The 20,835-nt window shown below is 41.2% G+C and overlaps 1 protein-coding gene across 1 annotated transcript in view; it reads left to right on the plus strand.

Annotated features, from left to right (window-relative positions):
• LOC124805753 (myrosinase 1-like) overlaps positions 1–17,113 on the plus strand; it is an 86,379-nt gene extending 69,266 nt beyond the window's left edge. Inside the window, exons 9-11 of the mRNA XM_047266321.1 lie at positions 5,580–5,714; positions 14,634–14,740; positions 16,987–17,113. Of these exons, the coding sequence (XP_047122277.1) occupies positions 5,580–5,714; positions 14,634–14,740; positions 16,987–17,113 (369 nt within the window). The remainder of the gene's footprint in view (positions 1–5,579; positions 5,715–14,633; positions 14,741–16,986) is intronic.
• Positions 17,114–20,835: the final 3,722 nt, after the last annotated feature.

Here is a 20,835-nt window from a genome sequence, read left to right on the forward strand (position 1 = left end):
GTTCCCATATGAGGATTTTGCTGCAGCATATAAAAAAGTAACGTGGCTCCGATGCGGATACATAAACATTGACATATAAGAAAGCGATTAATCTAGCATTAATGTCTTTCTGACATGCGTGCGGTGGATGCGAAAACGTGGACCATGGCGACGTCATTATCAAATGCATTGTAACAGGACCAACATGTTATTTCCTTCTATTGGCTGCCGAAGTACAAACACGGACAGACCATAACTGGATCATAACCATTTATATAAGCAATATATTTCAATGTTGTCGTTTCTTGCTTGACATTGTCTCCTTCCAATGAAATTTTTAACAGCCCAAGTGTCACAGCTTGAAAGTATGTTTTTTTTTCATATTTGTTGGGGTGACATGGATTGGCATCAGTAATCAGATCTGTAGAGGCAGGTCCTGAAAACACTAAACTTGTGATGGCCAGCTACCATTGTTACGGGAAAGTCTAAATATTAATCACCACTGTTTTCTTCTACTGCTCTCATCTACAGAGGTCCGTTCTCGGACAAAACTGAACTACAGCTACGTGGTTCTAATGCAGCCCTTGCCGTTATTACAACTAATAATGTACCTTCTAAACTGAGGTATACTATAGAAAACCAGCAACGTGAGTATCGAAATCGTGCAATGCACAAATTGCACTGCGGAGAGTGTGAAGGCTTTTATGTTGGCCAGGCAGATCTAGTTTCACCTGGTTCAAAAAAATGGTTCAAATGGCTCTGAGCACTATGGGACTCAACAGCTGTGGTCATAAGTCCCCTAGAACTTAGAACTACTTAAGCCTAACTAACCTAAGGACATCACACACATCCATGCCCGAGGCAGGATTCGAACCTGCGACCGTAGCAGTCACACGGTTCCGGACTGCGCCTAGAACCGCGAGACCACCGCGGCCGGCACCTGATTCAGAGAACATGCAAGTGTACATAACAGAACTGCCTTAGGGGACAATCATCGCACGTCTAAGCGTAGACTAGTACTCATATGAAAAAGTACTAAACTTTCTCATTAAGATCCAAAAGCTAAAAGTTTAATATACTGGAAAACATTTATGAAATAAAAGAGAAAGCCAGATCACGTTTTGAACGACCCATTAGTGTCCGCTGAACATAATTTTTGTATCAAATCTGACTGTGAATTATAATTCTAGGTAAACCGGACGAATAGATTGCAGGTTACTAAGTATGTTGGTTTATATATAAAGTATGTTTATATTGACATGAAGGTACTTATAGTTGAACACCCTATAGGTAGCATTCCCTTAACCACAAACTTTATAATTAAGCTACCGCATGTGTAATAGTCATGTGGCTCGCTCCAAAATTTAAAAGATTTTCTTCAGGATCTCAGTAACCAAAATGTGAATATGCAGTTCACCATGGAACAGACTGCGAACAGAAGATTGCCGTTTCTAGATTTGTCAGTATAGTTACAAAGGGGATATTTCAGTTATGATATTTATAGGAGACCCACGACTTCAGATATAGTAATTCGTAGTTATAAGAACCACTCATGGCAATATAAGGTGGCAGCATTTCGCTCCATGCTGCGTAGGCTACGTTGTGTCCCACTGTGCAGCGTAGCTTTTGAGCGTGAGTTACGCATAATTAATTAGATAGCTAACTCCAATGTCTATGAAGTTAGTTGCAGTGTCATAAGAAATAAACAGGAGATTACATGGCGGTTATACTACCCTGATCCCTCTAAGTGATAGTGCTGTTAAAGATATGTATTACTATATGTTTGTTTGTTATGGAAACAAATCCAAGAAAATAGGTAAGCAGCTGGCTGCAAAAGCTATAACACAAGCCCATTTTATCCTCAAAAAGCGGCCAAAACTTTTGACATAGGATTCAAAAAGGGAGATATGCATAAAGTTCAGGCTATTTATAGTATTTCTTGTGACAGCTGCCCTATAAAATACATAGGCCAAATGGGGAGAAGTTTTAGTGGAAGATTTAGAGGGCATACCGCTAAGACCAGAATAAAGTGCGCTTTGAGCTCTCACTCGCAGTAGACGGGACACACAGTCACTGATGTTGTCACCATTCTTCAAATACTTCAACGCGAGAAAAGGGGTAATGTTCCAAATATTTTAGAAGAATTGGAGATTTTTCGAGCATTGAAAATGACTCTGAAAATGCCCTCAGCTCCCAGACAGATTTACGTTAAAGAAACGTCCTAGCCAATTTTGATTATTTAAGTGAGTGACGTTTCCCAGCCCTACCGCTGTTTTTTTTATTTATGTGAAAGACATTCAACGTGTGAAAACTATTTAATTAATTGATAGTGCTGCATATGGGAAGATAGATAGTATCAGGAAGCCTTTTGAAATTCCTTGTAACAGCAGTTCTGACTTATGCGACTCATAAACAGAGTGTTTTGTTTCTGATTATTGCATTTTGGTAATTAAAAATGTGCAGCCAGCTCCCAGCATTTCAATCAAGCTATCTGGTTACTTAATGTTTGCCACACTGCGCATGCGTTGCTTTCCGTGTGGCCTCGCTACAGATAGCAGTTAGTTGGCGCCAGCAGCAGCAACGCTTCTCTCCAGGCCGTTTACAAAGGAAGCAAAGCGTGACACTATAGGCAACTGTTTTACTTTCAATGTTACAATCGCGGCGGTTTTTCTAAGGATTTAAACTGTCTTTTATTTTAAATTATTTTATTGGCTACTGCGTTCTCACTTTGACTGGGTTCATTTTTAGGCTGGGGATGCCCTTGTCCCCTAATAGATTTTATCATAGACGCTCGCACATTCGTGAGTCGGAAGTGTTAAATGCCTGGATGTAAATGTTGAAAATGGCTTTATCCGTTTAAATAGAGCCTTCAGTCATTTGAATGCAAGTAGACACAGACCTTATCGCTCTTATTTGTACGTTTCTTGGCATGGCTAAATTTCTGGTGAGTTCTTTTATTCCTTTGTATACACTGAAGCACCTGAAGATGCAAATATAATTTGCGAAACAGGGCATTTTCTCCAATAAAGAATTCTAACTATCACAGCGGTATTGTTTATTCAAATCATGCAATAATTTGGAGCCTCGTTATCAAATAACCTTATAGGTTGCAGGTATAACAGATTCTGTCTCTTTCCTTAGCCTGAATATTAATTATGGACTCCGTACTCTGCCCAGCTATTTGATTTTCGTTAGTGCTATTTATTTAAAGGCCCTGATCTACAGTAGTTCTTGACACATACCATGGATTACAGACATCCTCTAAGCTCTGTATGACTTATTTTCATGTGCACTGTTACGGCCGATCCATACCTTTAATTTTATTGTAGTCATCTACATTATTTTATACGCTGCATATCATTTCCATTGATTCTGTCGTGGACACATTGCACTCAATAAAGCTTGTATCTGGATAAGATGTCTTTTTAAGATAGGCCAGCGTCGCGTGGTTTTTATGCACCTGACTCCCCTCCCCTCCCACATACATTTGTTACATGGGTCATATTTCATGGGACCCCTCCATGTCTGATTGGTTTACTCTTCGCGCTTGTTTTTCTTTTCCTTTATTGAGTTTCGATTCCCCCTAAAGGGGGCGGGCTGGCAGCAGCTTATTACGCCGCTCTTCAGCCTACAGAATTTGTTTTAAAAAGATGAAGATAAGTAAAAAATAATAACAGTTGGCGATAAAATCGGTGACTTACAGGTAAAATGGCAGAAAATGCTGGAGCCTAAAACATAAAACACAGGGTTGATGATGCTAATAAAATATACAGGAAGCAGAAAAATAATAGACAGACAATTAAAAAAACACGGCGACAGTCTGGGTTCTGTTCGCAAGAGATATAAAAGGCACACCCAGCGAAAGCATGATTTCCGTTCGCAACACTGTGGAAAGACGCACAACACAGAACACTCACTTAAACACTGCACTTAAAAGTTGGCACAAATATGACATACTTCGCGCTTGCACCAGGGCGTTTCTTTATGTCGCGTTGGTTTGTTAATTAAAGATATAGGTTTCTCAAATTTGTTGATTATTGCTGTTGTTTATTGACTTTCAATAAGCTCAGAAATGTAATTACTACAGATTTCATAAGGAGCATTAGGCCATGGTCATTTGAAATGTCTGTCCAGGTGGTATTCGTAATTGTTATATCGATCACTTTGAAAAATCCACCCTTCCGTCTGGTGCGCTGCTATTTATTACTTATAACCACAGCATGTAATCGTTTAGCATGTACTGCACACGCCATCCAGCGGCGAGATAAGTAACTTGGTAGCGGGTATGACGCGTCCATGTTGCTACTCCGTCTGCAGCGCAATGCTGCGCTGCCAGTTTGTCAAAATCATGTTCACCTCCGGCATGCAAAGACGATACGAGGATTTTATCACCTGTGTGTACTTTATCTTCCATGTGTATTTCATCTTCCGTGTGCATTTTATCAACTATGTGACTTTTATCAACTGAATTTTCATCAAGACATGTTTACATGGGGAGTGCCTTTCATGTTACGAGTTGACATAATGTAACAAGGCAATTGTATAACAACTTCCATAAGATACGTGGAGTTTTGTATATTATCTGTAATCCGTGATATGAATTGTAGTCTCCTTTAGATTTCCTTATTATCTTTGTTTTCCACTTAGATCAGATGACGGCAAAATAAGACTATAGAAATCAGTCATCTTGGAATCATAAAAATGCCTTCACTGGGATCGCGGCGTACGAAGTGTGTTCATTTTAAACCATACCGATCGCTCCACAGCACAGCATGTGTACCTCAGAAGATAAAAATTCCTGTATTCCATTCAAAATACCAGTTGATTAAAGATAAAGCGAACTGTACTTCCTGGTTTTGATTCTCTAGTTTCAGGGATTCTATAGTTACAATTGAAGTATTCACGTACGCTTAGCAGCTTGCAGTCTGGCGCTATTAACGACACTGAAAGCTTGAGTGTCAGATCGGTTGTCTCGTTTGGTGCAACAGCCGAAATGTAAAACATATTCGTGCATATTTGTGGGAACTGACTGTATCAGCTTGATGACAGTGCACTGTTTCACTCTTGAGAAGTGAGTGGTGGTCCCAAGGCTACAGAAACAGGATACAACTACAACAGGTCGCATCTACACGACATTGCTTCATGTGTTCCGTCGGTTTTTCAACACGTTAAAGCTTGAGTGTCTATGCACTAGGCCAGTGCCGATGAAAAGTTTTGGGATTTTGAATCTCTACATCGAAGTCCGTTTCCATTAAATAACAGCTTCTTCGCAAAGGAAAGATATGAAAATAACCTGCATCTAACAGAAACCTTCAACCTAAATAGTTATTTCTAATTTCTATTAATGTTTGCCGGTGGAGGAGCTATATCTTTAAACAACTTCAGCACAGAAAGAAATCATTTTTGACGGTGTTGTATATGCACGTTCTGTTCCGAATAACTAAGTTGTTGACTTGCAATTAAATTTTCTATGAAGAAAATATGCGATATTTAAAGTGTTTCATGAAGTAATAGCTCTTCAGTACACGTTTTGTCTCCTCTTCCTTAGACCTTGTGTTCTATTACATTCTCTAGTTGTAAATGCTTTTCCATGTCAACAGGTGGTCCCATGGGGTTTTCGCAAGTTACTGAACTGGATGTCGAACGAGTACGCAGGTTACCCCATAGTCGTCACTGAGAACGGCTATGGAGACTGGGGAGAACTGGATGATCAGCGCCGAATCGACTACTATGGGGTGAGTACACTATTCCTTCTGTGTCGACAACTGCACTGCGCAACTGTTTTACACAATATGAAGGAAGAAAATGGAAATTTATTTTGCTTAGAGGAAATGTAAAATTTCTTTTATTACTCCGTACCATTTTCTAGCGGGAACAGTGAGAGCATTGGCTACATGTTCGCTGGCTTAGATCAGAAGGTATATCCGTTTGTGAAGATTGCGGTGGCCTATTACTGCATGAGAAAGAAAACTGGCGTTCTACGGATCGGAGCGTGGAATGTCAGATCACTTAATCGGTCAGGTAGGTTAGAAAACTTAAAAAGGGAAATGGATAGGTTAATGTTAGATATAGTGGGAATTAGTGAAGTTCGGTGGCAGGAGGAACAAGACTCCTGGTCAGGTGACTACAGGGTTATAAACTCAAAATCAATTAGGGGTAATGCAGGAGTAGGTTTAATAATGAATAGGAAAATAGGAATGTGGGTAAGCTACTACTAACAGCATAGTGAACGCATTATTGTGGCCAAGATAGATACGAAGCCCACACCTACTACAGTAGTACAACTAGCTCTGCAGATGACGAAGAAAATAAAATATTCGGCTAGTGAAGGGTGACGAAAATTTAATAGTCATGGGTGACTGGAATTCGGTAGTAGGAAAAGGGAGAGAAGGAAACGTAGTAGGTGAATATGGATTGGGACTAAGAAATGAAAGAGGAAGCCGCCTGGTAGAATTTTGCACAGAGCACAACTTAATCATAGCTAACACTTGGTTTAAGAATCATGAAAGAAGGTTGTATACATGGAAGAACCCTGGAGATACTAAAAGGTATCAGATAGATTATATAATGGTAAGGCAGAGATTTAGGAACCAGGTTGTAAATTGTAAGACATTTCCAGAGGCAGATGTGGACTCTGACCACAATATATTGGTAATGACCTGTAGATTAAAACTGAAGAAACTGCTAAAAGGTGGGAATTTAAGGAGATGGGACCTGGATAAACTGAAAGAACCAGAGGTAGTACAGAGTTTCAGGGAGAGCATAAGGGAACAATTTACAGGAATGGGGGAAAGAAATACAGTAGAAGAAGAATGGGTAGCTTTGAGGGATGAAGTAGTGAAGGCAGCAGAGGATCAAGTAGGTAGAAAGACGAGGGCTAGTAGAAATCCTTGGGTAACAGAAGATATATTGAATTTAATTGATGAAAGGAGAAAATATAAAAATGCAGTAAATGAAGCAGGCAAAAAGGAATACAAACGTCTCAAAAATGAGATCGACAGGAAGTGCAAAATGGCTAAGCAGGGATGGCTAGAGGACAAATGTTTGGATGTAGAGGCTTATCTCACTAGGGGTAAGATAGATACTGCCTACAGGAAAATGAAATAGACCTTTGGAGATACGAGAACCACTTGTATGAACATCAAGAGCTCAGATGGAAACTCAGTTCTGAGCAAAGAAGGGAAAGCAGAAAGGTGGAAGGAGTATATAGAGGGTCTATAATAGGACGATGTACTTGAGGACAATATTATGGAGATGGAAGAGGATGTAGATGAAGATGAAATGGGAGATACGATACTGCGTGAAGAGTTTGACAGGGCACTGAAAGACCTGAGTCGAAACAAGGCCCCCGGATTAGACAACATTCCATTGGAACTACTGACGGCCTTGGGAGGGCCAGTCCTGACAAAACTCTACCATATGGTGAGCAAGATGTATGAAACAGGCGAAATACCCTCAGACTTCAAGAAAAATATAATAATTCCAATCCCAAAGAAAGCAGGTGTTTACAGATGTGAAAATTACCGAACAATCAGTTTAATAAGCCACAGCTGCAAAATACTAACACGAAGTCGTTACAAACGAATGGAAAAACTAGTAGAAGCCGACCTCGGGGAAGATCAGTTTCGATTCCGTAGAAATACTGGAACACGTGAGGCAATACTGACCTTACGACTTATCTTAGAAGAAAGATTAAGGAAAGGCAAACCTACGTTTCTAGCATTTGTAGACTTAGAGAAAGCTTTTAACAATGTTGACTGGAATACCCTCTTTCAAATTCTAAAGGTGGCAGGGACATAATACAGGGAGCGAAAAGCTATTTACAATTTGTACAGAAACCAGATGGCAGGTATAAGAGTCGAGGGACACGAAAGAGAAGCAGTTGTTGTGAAGGGAGTAAGACAGGGTTGTAGCCTCTCCCCGATATTATTCAATCTGTATATTGAGCAAGCAGTAAAGGAAAAAAAAAAAGAAAAATCCGGAGTAGGTATTAAAATCCATGGAGAAGAAATAAAAACTTTGAGGTTCGCCGATGACATTGTAATGCTGTCTGAGACAGCAAAGGACTTGGAAGAGCAGTTGAATGGAATGGATAGCGTCTTGAAAGGTGGATATAAGATGAACATCAACAAAAGCAAAACGAGGATAATGGAATGTAGTCGAATTAAGTCGGATGATCCTGAGGGAATTAGATTAGGAAATGAGACACTTAAAGTAGTAAAGGAGTTTTGCTATTTGGGGAGCAAAGTAACTGATGATGGTCGAAGTAGAGAGGATATAAAATGTAGACTGGCAATGGCAAGGAAAGCGTTTCTGAAGAAGAGAAATTTGTTAACATCGAGTATAGATTTAAGTGTCAGGAAGTCATTTCTGAAAGTGTTTGTATCGAGTGTAGCCATGTATGGAAGTGAAACATGGACAATAAATAGTTTGGACAAGAAGAGAATAGAAGCTTTCTAAATGTGGTGCTACAGAAGAATGCTGAAGATTAGATGGGTAGATCGCATAACTAATGAGGAAGTATTGAATAGGATTGGGGAGAAGAGAAGTTTATGGCACAACTTGACCAGAAGAAGGGATCGGTTGGGAGGACATGTTCTAAGGCATCAAGGGATCACCAATATAGTATTGGAGGGCAGCGTGGAGGGTAAAAATCGTAGAGGGAGACCAAGAGATGAATACACTAAGCAGATTCAGAAGGATGTAGGTTGCAGTAGGTACTGGGAGATGAAGAAGCTTGCACAGGATAGAGTAGCATGGAGAGCTGCATCAAACCAGTCTCAGGACTGAAGACCACAACAACAACAACAACAACAACAACATATTACTGCATATGCCCTCTGGTACTAAAACCTCTCACTGTTTTATACTTCATCCTGTTAATTGATAAGGGACAATGACATCGAGTTTTCATGCCCCGAAACCTTCTTCTTTATATTATATGTGACCCATAAATAGACATACACAATGTCATTAACTTTGTTTTAGATATCCTAGTGGCAAGGAATTTTCTTATAGTGAAACTATATAATTACAGGTGGGGGTTGATATATACTAAACCAAGGCCAAACCATAATCCTTACAGCAGATTTCATGTAGCTACTCGCTATCTGTGCCTACGAATTACACATTATAGACGCAATTCGTGCAATGCAAATGTGTTTGCACTCTGTATCCTACAAAATCTGATTAACTGAATCTATATGAGGTGTGATAGCAAAATACCAAAATCTCCGTTGCTGCCGACACGTACATTGACGTTTCACTGCAAGACGAGCTTAGCTCGCTAGCTGAAAATTTTATTTCAAAATGAGATTGTGCCATCACTACTGAAGGAAGTAGCTGCTCCTTCGACAACGTAGGTCTTAACTGAAAATACGTAAAGATCTGAATAAAGATCGGAGGAGCGAAAAACAAGTTCACAAGTGCCCTAGAAAATACTAATACTGAATATTAATTTTATTCAGAAAATGAATACAGAACCTCATACTTATCTCTCAGTGAATCACTTGACAACATAATCAAAGGTGCTAAAAAGACAAAAAAGAATCACCCTGTATTCGTATTAACGCCCGTGTTATTATTTGATTAGTGGAAACGCAGTGAGATAATCAGATAGCTTGCCAAGATGACCAAGTACAGACTAGATATTGATTCCCATTGTGCCAACGAAACTGCGAACTAGAAAATGATCTAATACAGCCCACACTGAATGTAAATGTAGAGTTTCTGCGGTAAATACACGGTCCAGTCACGTTAATGTGATCATAGTCGACGTCAGTGTGCAATAGCCAACCGCATACGTCAGATGGATGTAGTAGCAGTGGAGAGTACTTAAAGCGAGTCTGGTGCGACTTATCCGACGTCCAAAATGACATAATCCTTGGCTTTCGGGCCAGAGGTGGAAGAATTTACGAAACGGCCGAGTGTGTAAGCCACTCGTATGTCGCCGTGGTTAAAGCATACCGTGCATGGCAAAAAAGGCGCTACTCTAGTCCGTCGCCGAGGCAACTGGTGTGCGCCATGGCTCGTAGAGACAGGGGTGAACGACGTCTGCGGTAATATGTATGGGCGAACAGACAAATAATCAGCAACTGTCCGCCCAGATGAAGTACGGGGCTACCAACAGTATCTCCGCAATTACCGTTCAGCCAAAGTTGCCCCGCATGGGCATACCAAGCACGCCCCTGGTTCATACACCTGCTGTTCATAAGCAACGTGGATGGAATTTGGACACCAATACCGCAAATGGGCGTCCAATGACGGAAGTGGCGACAATGCCCTTTCCTATGAGCCACGTTTCATACTACATCGGTCGGGCGGCCGTTGGCGTGTATGGCATGAAACGTAAGAAAGCAAACACCCTGCCACAATCGTCGGAAGGATCCAGGCTGCAGGAGGGAACGTTATGATCTGGGGAATGCTTTCGTTGTATTCCCTTGGTGATCTCGTCATACTGGGTGGCACAATGGATCACACAAGTGTGCATCTACCCTTGGGGAACCTTGTCCACCCCTATATTCTGTTTGCTTTTCCTTGGAACGGTGGCATCTACCAGCAGGGCAAAGCAATGTGCCACACAGCTCGGAAGTACACGTGCTTATTTTGGAGAGCAGCAGGAGGAGTTTGCCGTACTAACTTGGTCACCAAACTCACAGATCATAGTCGACGGGACATTAAACCCAATCTTCCTTCCTTCCTTTTTCCCAGCATTTATCAGGTAAACCCAATCGACAATCTATGGGACCACCTCGATCGAGCTGTTCGCGTCATTGATCCTCGTGCGAGAATTCTAACTCTGATGGCCACAGCACTGGAGTCGAGATGGCTCCACATAACTGTCGGTACATCCCAGAACTTCACCGCATGTCTCGCAGCGGTCCACCCTGTATTCAAGCTTTTGACAGGTGGTCACATTTATGTGACTGGACAGTGTAAGTTAAATGTTCCAAAAAGCGCAACTACGCAAATCCAGGGCAAGCAAATAGCCGTATCACCATAAATCACAAGGACGTCGCTTCAACGAGCCCTTTTCTGTAACGTAAGATAAGCCACGTATACTGAACAGGTTGGCACGTCCTCAGAGGGAGAACAGAGCTACCCGCTTTGTTCAGTGATAATGGGGATTTCACTAAGCGAATCTTCCCGCCAAAAATTTCTTAGAGGGCTACTCACCATGGAGCTTGGACGACTTGCTTATCACATGCTTTGCCATTGTAATCCAAAGATAGCTGGTGGATAAGTGACCAAGAGACGGAAAAGGTGTTTTTTATGTGCAGACGAATGTGGTGTCACCGCCAGACACCACACTTGCTAGGTGGTAGCGTTTAAATCGGCCGCGGTCCATTAGTATACGTCGGACCCGCGTGTCGCCACTGTCAGTGATCGCAGACCGAGCGCCACCACACGGCAGGTCTAGAGAGACGGACTGGCACTCGCCCCAGTTGTACAGCCGACGTTCATAGCAATGGTTCACTGACAACTACGATCTCATTCGCCTAGACGATAGTTAGCATAGCCTTCAGCTACATTTGCTACGACCTAGCAAGGCGCCGTATTCAATTGATAATTAATATTGAAGCATGTATCATCAAGAGCGATGTTCTACAAATGTGGATTAAAGTTAAGTATTCCAGAAGCTACGTACTTCTCTTTATAGCATTCATTACGTATCCTGTCACTGGACTCGCATTCGGGAGGACGACGGTTCAATCCCGCGTCCGGCCGTCCTGATTTAGGTTTTCCGTGATTTCCCTAAATCGCTCTAGGCAAATGCCGGGATGGTTCCTTTCAAAGGGCACGGCCGACTTCCTTCCCCATTCTTCCCTCATCCGATGAGACCGATGATCTCGCTGTCTGGTCTCCTTCCCCAAAACAACCCCCAACGTATCCTGTTTCAGACTTCACGCCAGCCTGCGTGAGTTTAAGCGCGTGCCTTTCGGCTTCCTCTCATTGTGTCTAGGCTGTCTTGTCTAGACACAACAACTAACACATATCATGAAAGGTGTCTAACAGCAGACGGCCTTCAGTGCTTGAGGACGAATCAACAGAGGACTCTATATATACGTTCCATAGCACATTTACCTTAATATGAGTGCTGATAAATTAATACGTCACTTATGCTTAGGAACAGAACTGAATGACTTATATGTAGAGTTACCGTAAGATCAGTACCTCTTATGGTTCGGTAGTTTATTAACAAGCGTTGTGATTGTTATTCGTGTCTTTGTGCTATATGCTTCATAGTAACTGCAATCTTGATAGGTTTCAGTTTCTATCAGATGTTCATTTACCATGATCGCAGTAAAATTGTTCAGTTTTCTGATACATTGTGACGACTCATTTAAATTTAGATCACTTAGTTTACTCTATTTACCACTCCAAATATCTAAAGTTTCAAATGGCTCTGAGCACTATGGGACTTAACATCTATGGTCATCATTCCCCTATAACTTAGAACTACTTAAACCTAACTAACCTAAGGACAGCACACAACACCCAGTCATAACGAGGCAGAGAAAATTCCTGACCCCGCCGGCAATCGAACCCGGGAACTCGAGCGTGGGAAGCGAGAACGCTACCGCACGACTACGAGCTGCGGACATCTAAAGTTTCTTAGTATTTTATAACGACACTCAAACACAAAAGATAGAAACAAATTATCGTTATCACTTAATTGAAATTTAATACTGATAAATAACAGTGTTCTGACGAAATGAATAGCGCAGTCCCCTAGACGTTTTCCTAAGGGAATTGGAAGTATATTCAACTTTAAATTCGTCACATCTTCCCAAATTTCATCTCTTTCTCTTCTAACCAAACTCTGTGCTGTTGATCTCAGCAATACACTAAAATAATACGTTAAATTTATCTTCTTTTGAGGTAACACGACGTCTCTGTCTTCACCGTTCCAGTCAGTTCATTTTGTTGTTCGAGTCTAACTTCTACAGTGAGCATACGTATATTTTGACCTTTATCTACTTTCTTGTGTGACGCTTGTATTGTTTAATTTAGATGTTGTCATTAAATCATGCACTTTCAGTGGAGGATCAGTATGTCAGGCGAGAGACTGAACCAGTTGAACTAGTGGCCAAAATATTTTTGCTGCAACTGTAGCAGATTTGTAATAAACTCTTCCTATTTCCATTGCGTTACACACCAAATTCGCTTTCATTGTCTCAGTCAGAATAACATAACACTTCCATTTATATCTTCATCACACACATCTAAATACTTACAGTATGGTTATTTTACAAAAGCAAAATTTCCACGGAAGGCTGATATTATCTAGTACTGAACAGAGAATTTTGACGCAGCTCACGTTTATCTGCACTACATCGTTTCCAGCGATCTATTTTAAATCTTTCAAAATTTATTCTCTGGTATTCCAAATAACGTTCATTCGTTTTGTTACTTGTCGCTAGCTTTAACGCCTCTTTACAAACTGTTCGTCTCACTATTTACAACAACATGCAAAGTAATTTCTAATAATTTCTGTAACATAAATTAATGTAAAAGACTTTAGGACCATTGTTGGAAACATGAAAGAAAACACCAACTGGATCACTCACTTTATCTCTGATTTTAAATACTGTCTTCTTCCTGATGAACAGATCATTTTCAGATTCGAAGATAGTGCTACAAAGGACAGTTTGACCGACTGTATGGAGATGTAACAGAACCTTGGCCTGTGAATTACGTTCATGAGCTGTGAAGCCTCTTGTGAATTGAGCTACACCTGTTGAAATTGATGTGGGACCAAATTCTTGATGACACTCCGTTGACGGTTAGCAGCAAACAAATTACGATTTTGTGCTGAAGTTCACATGTTTTATCGTCAAACATACTGCAGTATTACTGAAAAATGTATAAACAAAAGTACTCCACAGATTAGCTGAACATGTTACTTAATTTTTATATTTGGATAATCTGGACCAACATTACAAAAAAATTCATTTAAATCAAATAGTTCTCTGTGGCAACACAACTTCCGTCTTGCGTTTGCAGTTTTTCGTTCTATACCGTGGTCATCGTTTGTGTGACTATACTTTTCGATGTATTTATATGTGGCGAGTAAGAGGTGGTCTCTCGCTGCTAATTTAATAAAGTCCTGTTTTCCTCAGTCCGTGGTTTTAGAAGTTTCAGCTACATTCGGTATATCAACGAACGTCGTGCTTCAGTTTCTTAGGACATGAAAATATCGAATGTTAAATATTAGTGCTAAATTAAAGGTAATTCTAGAGAGAATCTTCGAAAAGTAATTGGCTCGCGAACAATATCAATTTAAATAATATGGCTCTTTCTTTTTGTTTGATGCATTCATCGTTAAATTAAAGAACTGAAGTTTTCCTTACAAATATGTTATTTGTGTGTCTCAATTTTGTGGTCATGCTGCTGATTATTAGCAAAATATGCTTTTATCTCTGTAGCGTTACAGTTCTTTGTGGATTAATAGAACGAAAGTTTTTTAAAATTAATGAATTAGTTCAAGGTTTATTATAAACTGATAGACAGTTACAAAAATACATACTGTTTGCTTACAGGGGCAAAAATAATGAGCATTGTTATGCTCATCCGATAACCTGCTAGAGATAAGAAGATGCTTCATTTGTGATATCTACGTGCAACTCTACACTACCCTTTCTCCGTTACAGAGTTATTTGGCCGAACTGTTGAAAGCTATTAATGAAGACGGTGTCAATGTACTTGGTTACATGGCGTGGAGCATTATGGACAATCTGGAATGGGCTTCTGGATACGAGTAAGTTGAATATTTGTTGTTTTTCTTATACTTTTTTTTCTAATAAGCGTTACGTTCTTCACTTCTAAACTGAACTCTTTTGTGAGACACGACAAGGAGCGACATTACTTACTTAATTAGACCGTGCATTCCGTTGAACAGATACTGCAGCTCTTCTACATTTTCACTAAGGATAGGAATGTTATCAGTCAAATTCATCATTGATATCCTCTCACCTTGAATTTTAATCCCACTCTTAAACTTTTCTTTTAGTGCCGTCATTGCTTTCTCGATGTATGAACAGTAGGGGTGAAAGGCTACATCACGTCTTACACCATTTTAGTGCCAGGACATCGTTCTTGCTCTTCCTGTCTCATTATTCCTTATAATAATATTTCCATATTGTATATTACCCGTCTCTCCCTACAGCTTATCCGAATTTTCCTCAGAATTTCACTAAATCTTGCTCTGTTTTACATTGTGGATCGCTTTTTCCAGGACGAGCCAGAACAGCCTCTCTGATGGTTTTACCTATTCTCAAGCCAAACTGTAGTTCATGCAATAGATCCTCACTTATCTTTCTCTTTTTCTATATTAACAATTCGTGTCGGCAGTTTCGATGTATGACTTGTGAAGCTGATTGTGTGATATTTCTCCCATTTGTCGGCTTTTGCTAGTTTCGGAATTGTGTGGCTGGCGCTTCTCCGAAAATCTGTTGATATATTGCCAGTACATACCAGTGTTATCATTTCCCACAATGATTTCATAAATTCCGACGGAATGTTGTCTATCTCTTCTACCTTATTTGATCTTAAGTGTTCCAAAACTCTGTTATATTTTGAATCTAACACTGAATCCCGAATATCGACTCCAGTTTTAAGTCTTCGGCCTGGTATCTCATTGACTGGAACAGAACTGTGGCCAGTTATGAGCCCCGCATCGAAATGAGCCCCGACAACCAGCGAAGACGTGCCTCGAGACGCTACGGACAGCGGGATGCGAACCCTACTGCCATCCGCCAAATGGTTCGACAGCCGTGAGTGACGTTCTCCGGTGCCATTCCTTTGGTTTTGATACACGGCACCATTACATTTGAGCGGTACGCCAACGATATTCTGCTCTCTCCGTTTTGTTGCCCTTCACGGCAAGCCATCCTGAAATTGGAATGTAAAAGATAATAACCGCCCGCCAAAGGCGACAGTTCCATCGGCTTCTTGATGCACTAATTTACCAACAGCCGTATGTATTGTAGAAATTTATTTTATTGAAATTTATTTTATTTTATGAACTTCTATGTGCTACAAGTTTCGGCATTACTTTGATGCCATCTTAAGGCCCCACTCGTCATAGTCGTAAAACCGCTATGCACGGAAGGAGCCAAATAACTGGATCCGTGAATCAATCTCCTGTAACAGCTCTTGGTGGCCAGGTGACAAACCAGTTCTTTGGCACTTTCCGTGTGTAGCGGTATTACGACTATGACGAGTGGGGCCTGAAGATGGCATCAATGTAATGCCGAAACTGGTAGCACATAGAAGTTCATAAAATAAAATAAATTTCTACAATACATACGGCTGCTGGTGAACTATTGCATCGTCCCACGATCCATAATGGATCAACGAAGAAGAGTTTCTACGGCTACGGCATACTAAACCCTACCTTGGCCAGGAAGGTCGCCGGATCTCTTTCCAATTCAGAACGTTTGGAGCATTATGGACAGGGCCCTAAAACGAGACTTCGATTTTGAGGTTCTAACTCGCCAGTTGGACATATTTTGGCACTTTATCCCTCAGAAGGACATCCAGTGACTCTGTCAATAAATATCATGCCGAATAACTGCATGCATAATGGCCAGAGGTGGACCAACTCGTTATTGACTTTCTCAGATCTCAAGCTCTTTCACTTGGATGAAACATCAACCAATTGCTCTGAAATTGTAATAATTTGTCTGTACATGTCTATCACATCTACTGATTTCATTCCCATTCTGATAATTTCTTCGTGGTGCGACTTTCTTCTTTCTTTGAGTGTACTTACAGCGAACTTCAAGATGAAAGAGAGTGAAAAGAAATTTTTCGAATCAAGCAGCTGCAATAAATCAGAATGTTTCAACAACCGTCGGGATATATATTTCACACATACAGTTGATGTGCGACTAGTATTTTCATAGTCTGCTGTTTGACACAGTCCGTTTTTTTTAAATTTTTCTTTGACCACAGCTTGCTGTAAGCAGTGAAGTAAAACTGTTTCCTTTCTTTTTCTTTCAGGTTACGCTTCGGAATTTACAGGGTAGACTTCAACAGCACTGATCTTGCAAGGATTCCGAAAGCATCTGCAAGCTTCATGGGTGACGTCTTCAGAAATAAGACAGTGCCTGATGAGTACTTTCAGTAGAATTAGCGAATCTTATTCTTACTCATAAACAAACAATATCATTAACTTTTAAGTCAGCAATTGCGTTTAGAAAAGAACTATATTTGAACACATGGCGCAGGACCATTATTTTATTCCTCATTTTGAATTACTTCGCTATACATTCCCATTCTTCATTATCTCCCTATTTCCTTTAATCTTAAAATTACACTTACTCCTTGTTCTACAATGTAAACCAAGTACAAGGTAATTACTGTTTCACATTTAGAAACACATTCTGCTAGGTTTCAATATCATGGCACAATGCTGTTAGTGGTAAGTCATACACTGATCCTACATCATACACTGATCGTCATAAAAAGGGTTGCACGCAGAAGGGCAACGTGGATTGCGGTCATTTGGCAGGTAAGTAGATGGTGCCACTTGCGAAGTGACTACTTTCAACGTTGTAGGAACAACATCTATTGCGCTAAACGGCCACGAAACGTACGTGTCAGTATGGCGTCGGGCAACTTTAGTTGTGAACATAGCGTCCAGATGGCGCGGCGTGCAATTGTACAGGTCTCCAATTTACCTGATACTGCAACCCAAGGCGCTTCTTCTTGATTGGTGAGAGGTCGAGGGCGAAGAGTTTTGGAAGTGTAAGGTGTTAATTATTTTAAGAGGGATATTAGCAGAACGTTTTTATTAAATTATTGTTCTACTAAATAAAAACTTCATTTCCGCATTTCATCGTAAAAAATAAAGAAAACCATAATTATCCATGGATTTGGTAACAAGTACAGTCAAACCGGCCATTAAAAGCACGGAGATGCCCAAACATACTAAATTAAATCTTTACCATTTAAAAGTACAGCAGACCACAGAGAAACATAGTTCTAGTTGAGTGTTGTTAACTATATTCGTCTTTGGCACTACGGGGAAAATCAGCATAGCTTAAGAACAACCAGAAATAATTATGTTAAAAGGATTCCACAGCTGAGGTAATAGTTATAAGAAAGGAAATACAATATTCAACCGTTATCATGAGACTTAGGGGAATATCAGTAGGTACTGATACTCTGAACAAAGGACACTGGTGGACACAAACACTAAATGCCCACCATGGCACACAGGAATGGTAAAACTTTAGTGCCAGTCTCAGGTGAGATCCCAGACTATAATGTTTAACATAAGTTTCTCACCAACATAATTTTACTCTGCGACCATACTGGAAAAACGATTTCATACACGTTAGAGTTGTGTGCTGATATTAATGCGCCCAGGATCACTTCTGTCTTAAGTTGCTTCTCGAAGACATACGAGGTATTTCAACATGAAACTGATACACGTCTTGCGTCACATTATTTGTACCTAATGGAGGCATAGCCTGACTCCTCATGCAGATTTTGACGTTAAAGACTCTTACTTACCTTAAGATGACGTCATATTTACCGAAAATATATTAAAATATCCACCCACCGACCCACCCGTACCTTCCACATGTCAGCAACGTGGACGTGGCACAACGCAACAGCGCGAGCGCTGGAGACATAGTAAGATATTACAGCCAAGGTCACATTATTCCAATGACAGTCTACAACAAAGGTATACCTACTCATGCCTATACATCTCTCGGACTTTAGAAAGATCACTGGAGGCATAGCTACGGTCCTCATCTACAATATGACGTCATAAGCTCTTGCTTATGTTAAAAGACGTCATATGTACTAAAAATAGAATCCGGACACCCAAAAAACATAGGTTTCTCATATTAGGTGCATTGTGCTGCTACCCACTGCCACGTACTCCTTATCAGCGACCTCAGTAGTCATTATACATCGTGAGAGAGCAGAATAGGGCGCTCCGTGGACTTTGAACGTGATTGGGTGTCACTTGTGTCATACGTCTGTTCGCGAAATATCCACACTCCTGAACATCCATAGGTACACTGTTCCCGATGTGATAGTGAAGTGGAAACGTGAAGGGCACAAAAGCGTACAGGCGACGGCGTCTGTTGACTGACAGAGACCGCCGACAGTTGAAGAGGATCGTAATGCGCAATGCGCAGACATCTATCCAGACCATCACATAGGAATTCCACAATGCTTCAGGATCCACTGCAAGTACTATGACTGTTAGGCGGGAGGTGAGAAAACTTAGATATCACGGTCGAGCGGCTGCTCATAAGGCACACATCAATCCGGTAAATGTCAACCGATGCCTCACTTGGTGTAAGGAGTGTCAACATTGGACGTTTGAACAGTGGAAAAACGTTGTGTGGAGTGACGAATCATGGTACACAATGTGGCGATCTGATGGCAGGGTGTGAGTATGGCGAATGCCCGGTGAACGTCGTCTGCCACCGTGTGTAGTGCCAACAGTAAAATTCGGAGGCGGTGGTGTTATGGTGAGGTCGTGTTTTTCGTAGAGGGGCAAGCACCCCTTCTTGTTTTGTGTGTAACTATCACGGCACAGGCCTACATCGATGTTTCAAGCACGTTCTTGTTTTCCATTGTCGAAGAACAATTCGGAGATGGCTATTGCATCTTTCAACATGATAAAGCACCTACTGATAATGTACCGCCTGTGGCGGAGTGGTTACTTGACAATTACATCCCTGTAATGGACTGGTCTGCTCAGAGTCCTGACCTGAATCCTATAGAACGGGTTTGCGATGTTTTGGAACGCTGACCTCGTGCCAGACCTGACCGACCGACATCGATACCTCTCCTCAGTGCAGCACTCCCTGAAGAATGGGCTGCCATTCCCCAAGAAACCTTCCAGCATCTGACTGAACGTGTGCCTGCGGGAGTGGAAGCTGTCATCAAGACTAAGGTTGGACCAACAGCATATTGAATGCTAGCATTACCGATGGATGGCGCCACAAACTTGTAAGTCATTTTAAGCCAGGTGTCCGGATACCTTTGATCGCATAGTGTGTTACAATAAATTATCAATATTCTAGCTATGCGTCCCTTAGTATATACTACGTTATGCAATACATGTATCCAGAAATGCATCAGAAACAAAGGCTCCAAATAGGAGACTCCACACCGTCAAGCGATACAATCAAGTAGTACATCTAACTCTTGAGCGGAGACTGTCCGCACACCGTCCACCTCGTAACGCCCAGGCAATTCTGCACAGATGGTCCTTCGTTACACTTTATGGTCTACTGTTAGGCGGCGATACACAGCTTGCGCACAACTTCGAGTACCCCAACTGCTAGGCGAATGTGTCAGCACTACCAACAGAGACGACCAATTGTGCAGCGAGGTGTTTGATTTTGATCCGTCTATCGCGTCGAATGATAGCACCCTCCGAGTTCGAACTCTGTAAGTTTCACAGCTGTGTGTGACCGGCCGGCCAGCACGCGGGAGATCGGACAGGTTTGTGCGACCTTGTTGCGGTGATGGCTGACGCCCGCCCAACGACACACTGTGCTTTTGTTCACTGCCAGGTCTCCATAGACATTCTACAAGCGTCTATGAATATCTGTGATGCTCTGGTTTTCTGCCAAAAGAAACCGAATGACAGCTGTCTGCTTGGAGCCCACCTCTTTACAGACGCCACTTTTAACGCAACGTATAGCACCGCCACCCATCTGAACATCGTGAAACAACAGGGGCTGACGCGGGAATATTCCACAGATTCCTCAGGTTTTCAACCGAAATTTTCCGAGAAAAACAAATGTGTTGCATTACTAATTCAACGCCCCTCATAGATTCAATTAGTGTGCGCGAAAGCGTCCCAGATATTCT

The sequence above is a fragment of the Schistocerca piceifrons genome, chromosome 7 (genome assembly GCF_021461385.2).
Source record: "Schistocerca piceifrons isolate TAMUIC-IGC-003096 chromosome 7, iqSchPice1.1, whole genome shotgun sequence".
Lineage (NCBI taxonomy): Eukaryota > Metazoa > Arthropoda > Insecta > Orthoptera > Acrididae > Schistocerca > Schistocerca piceifrons.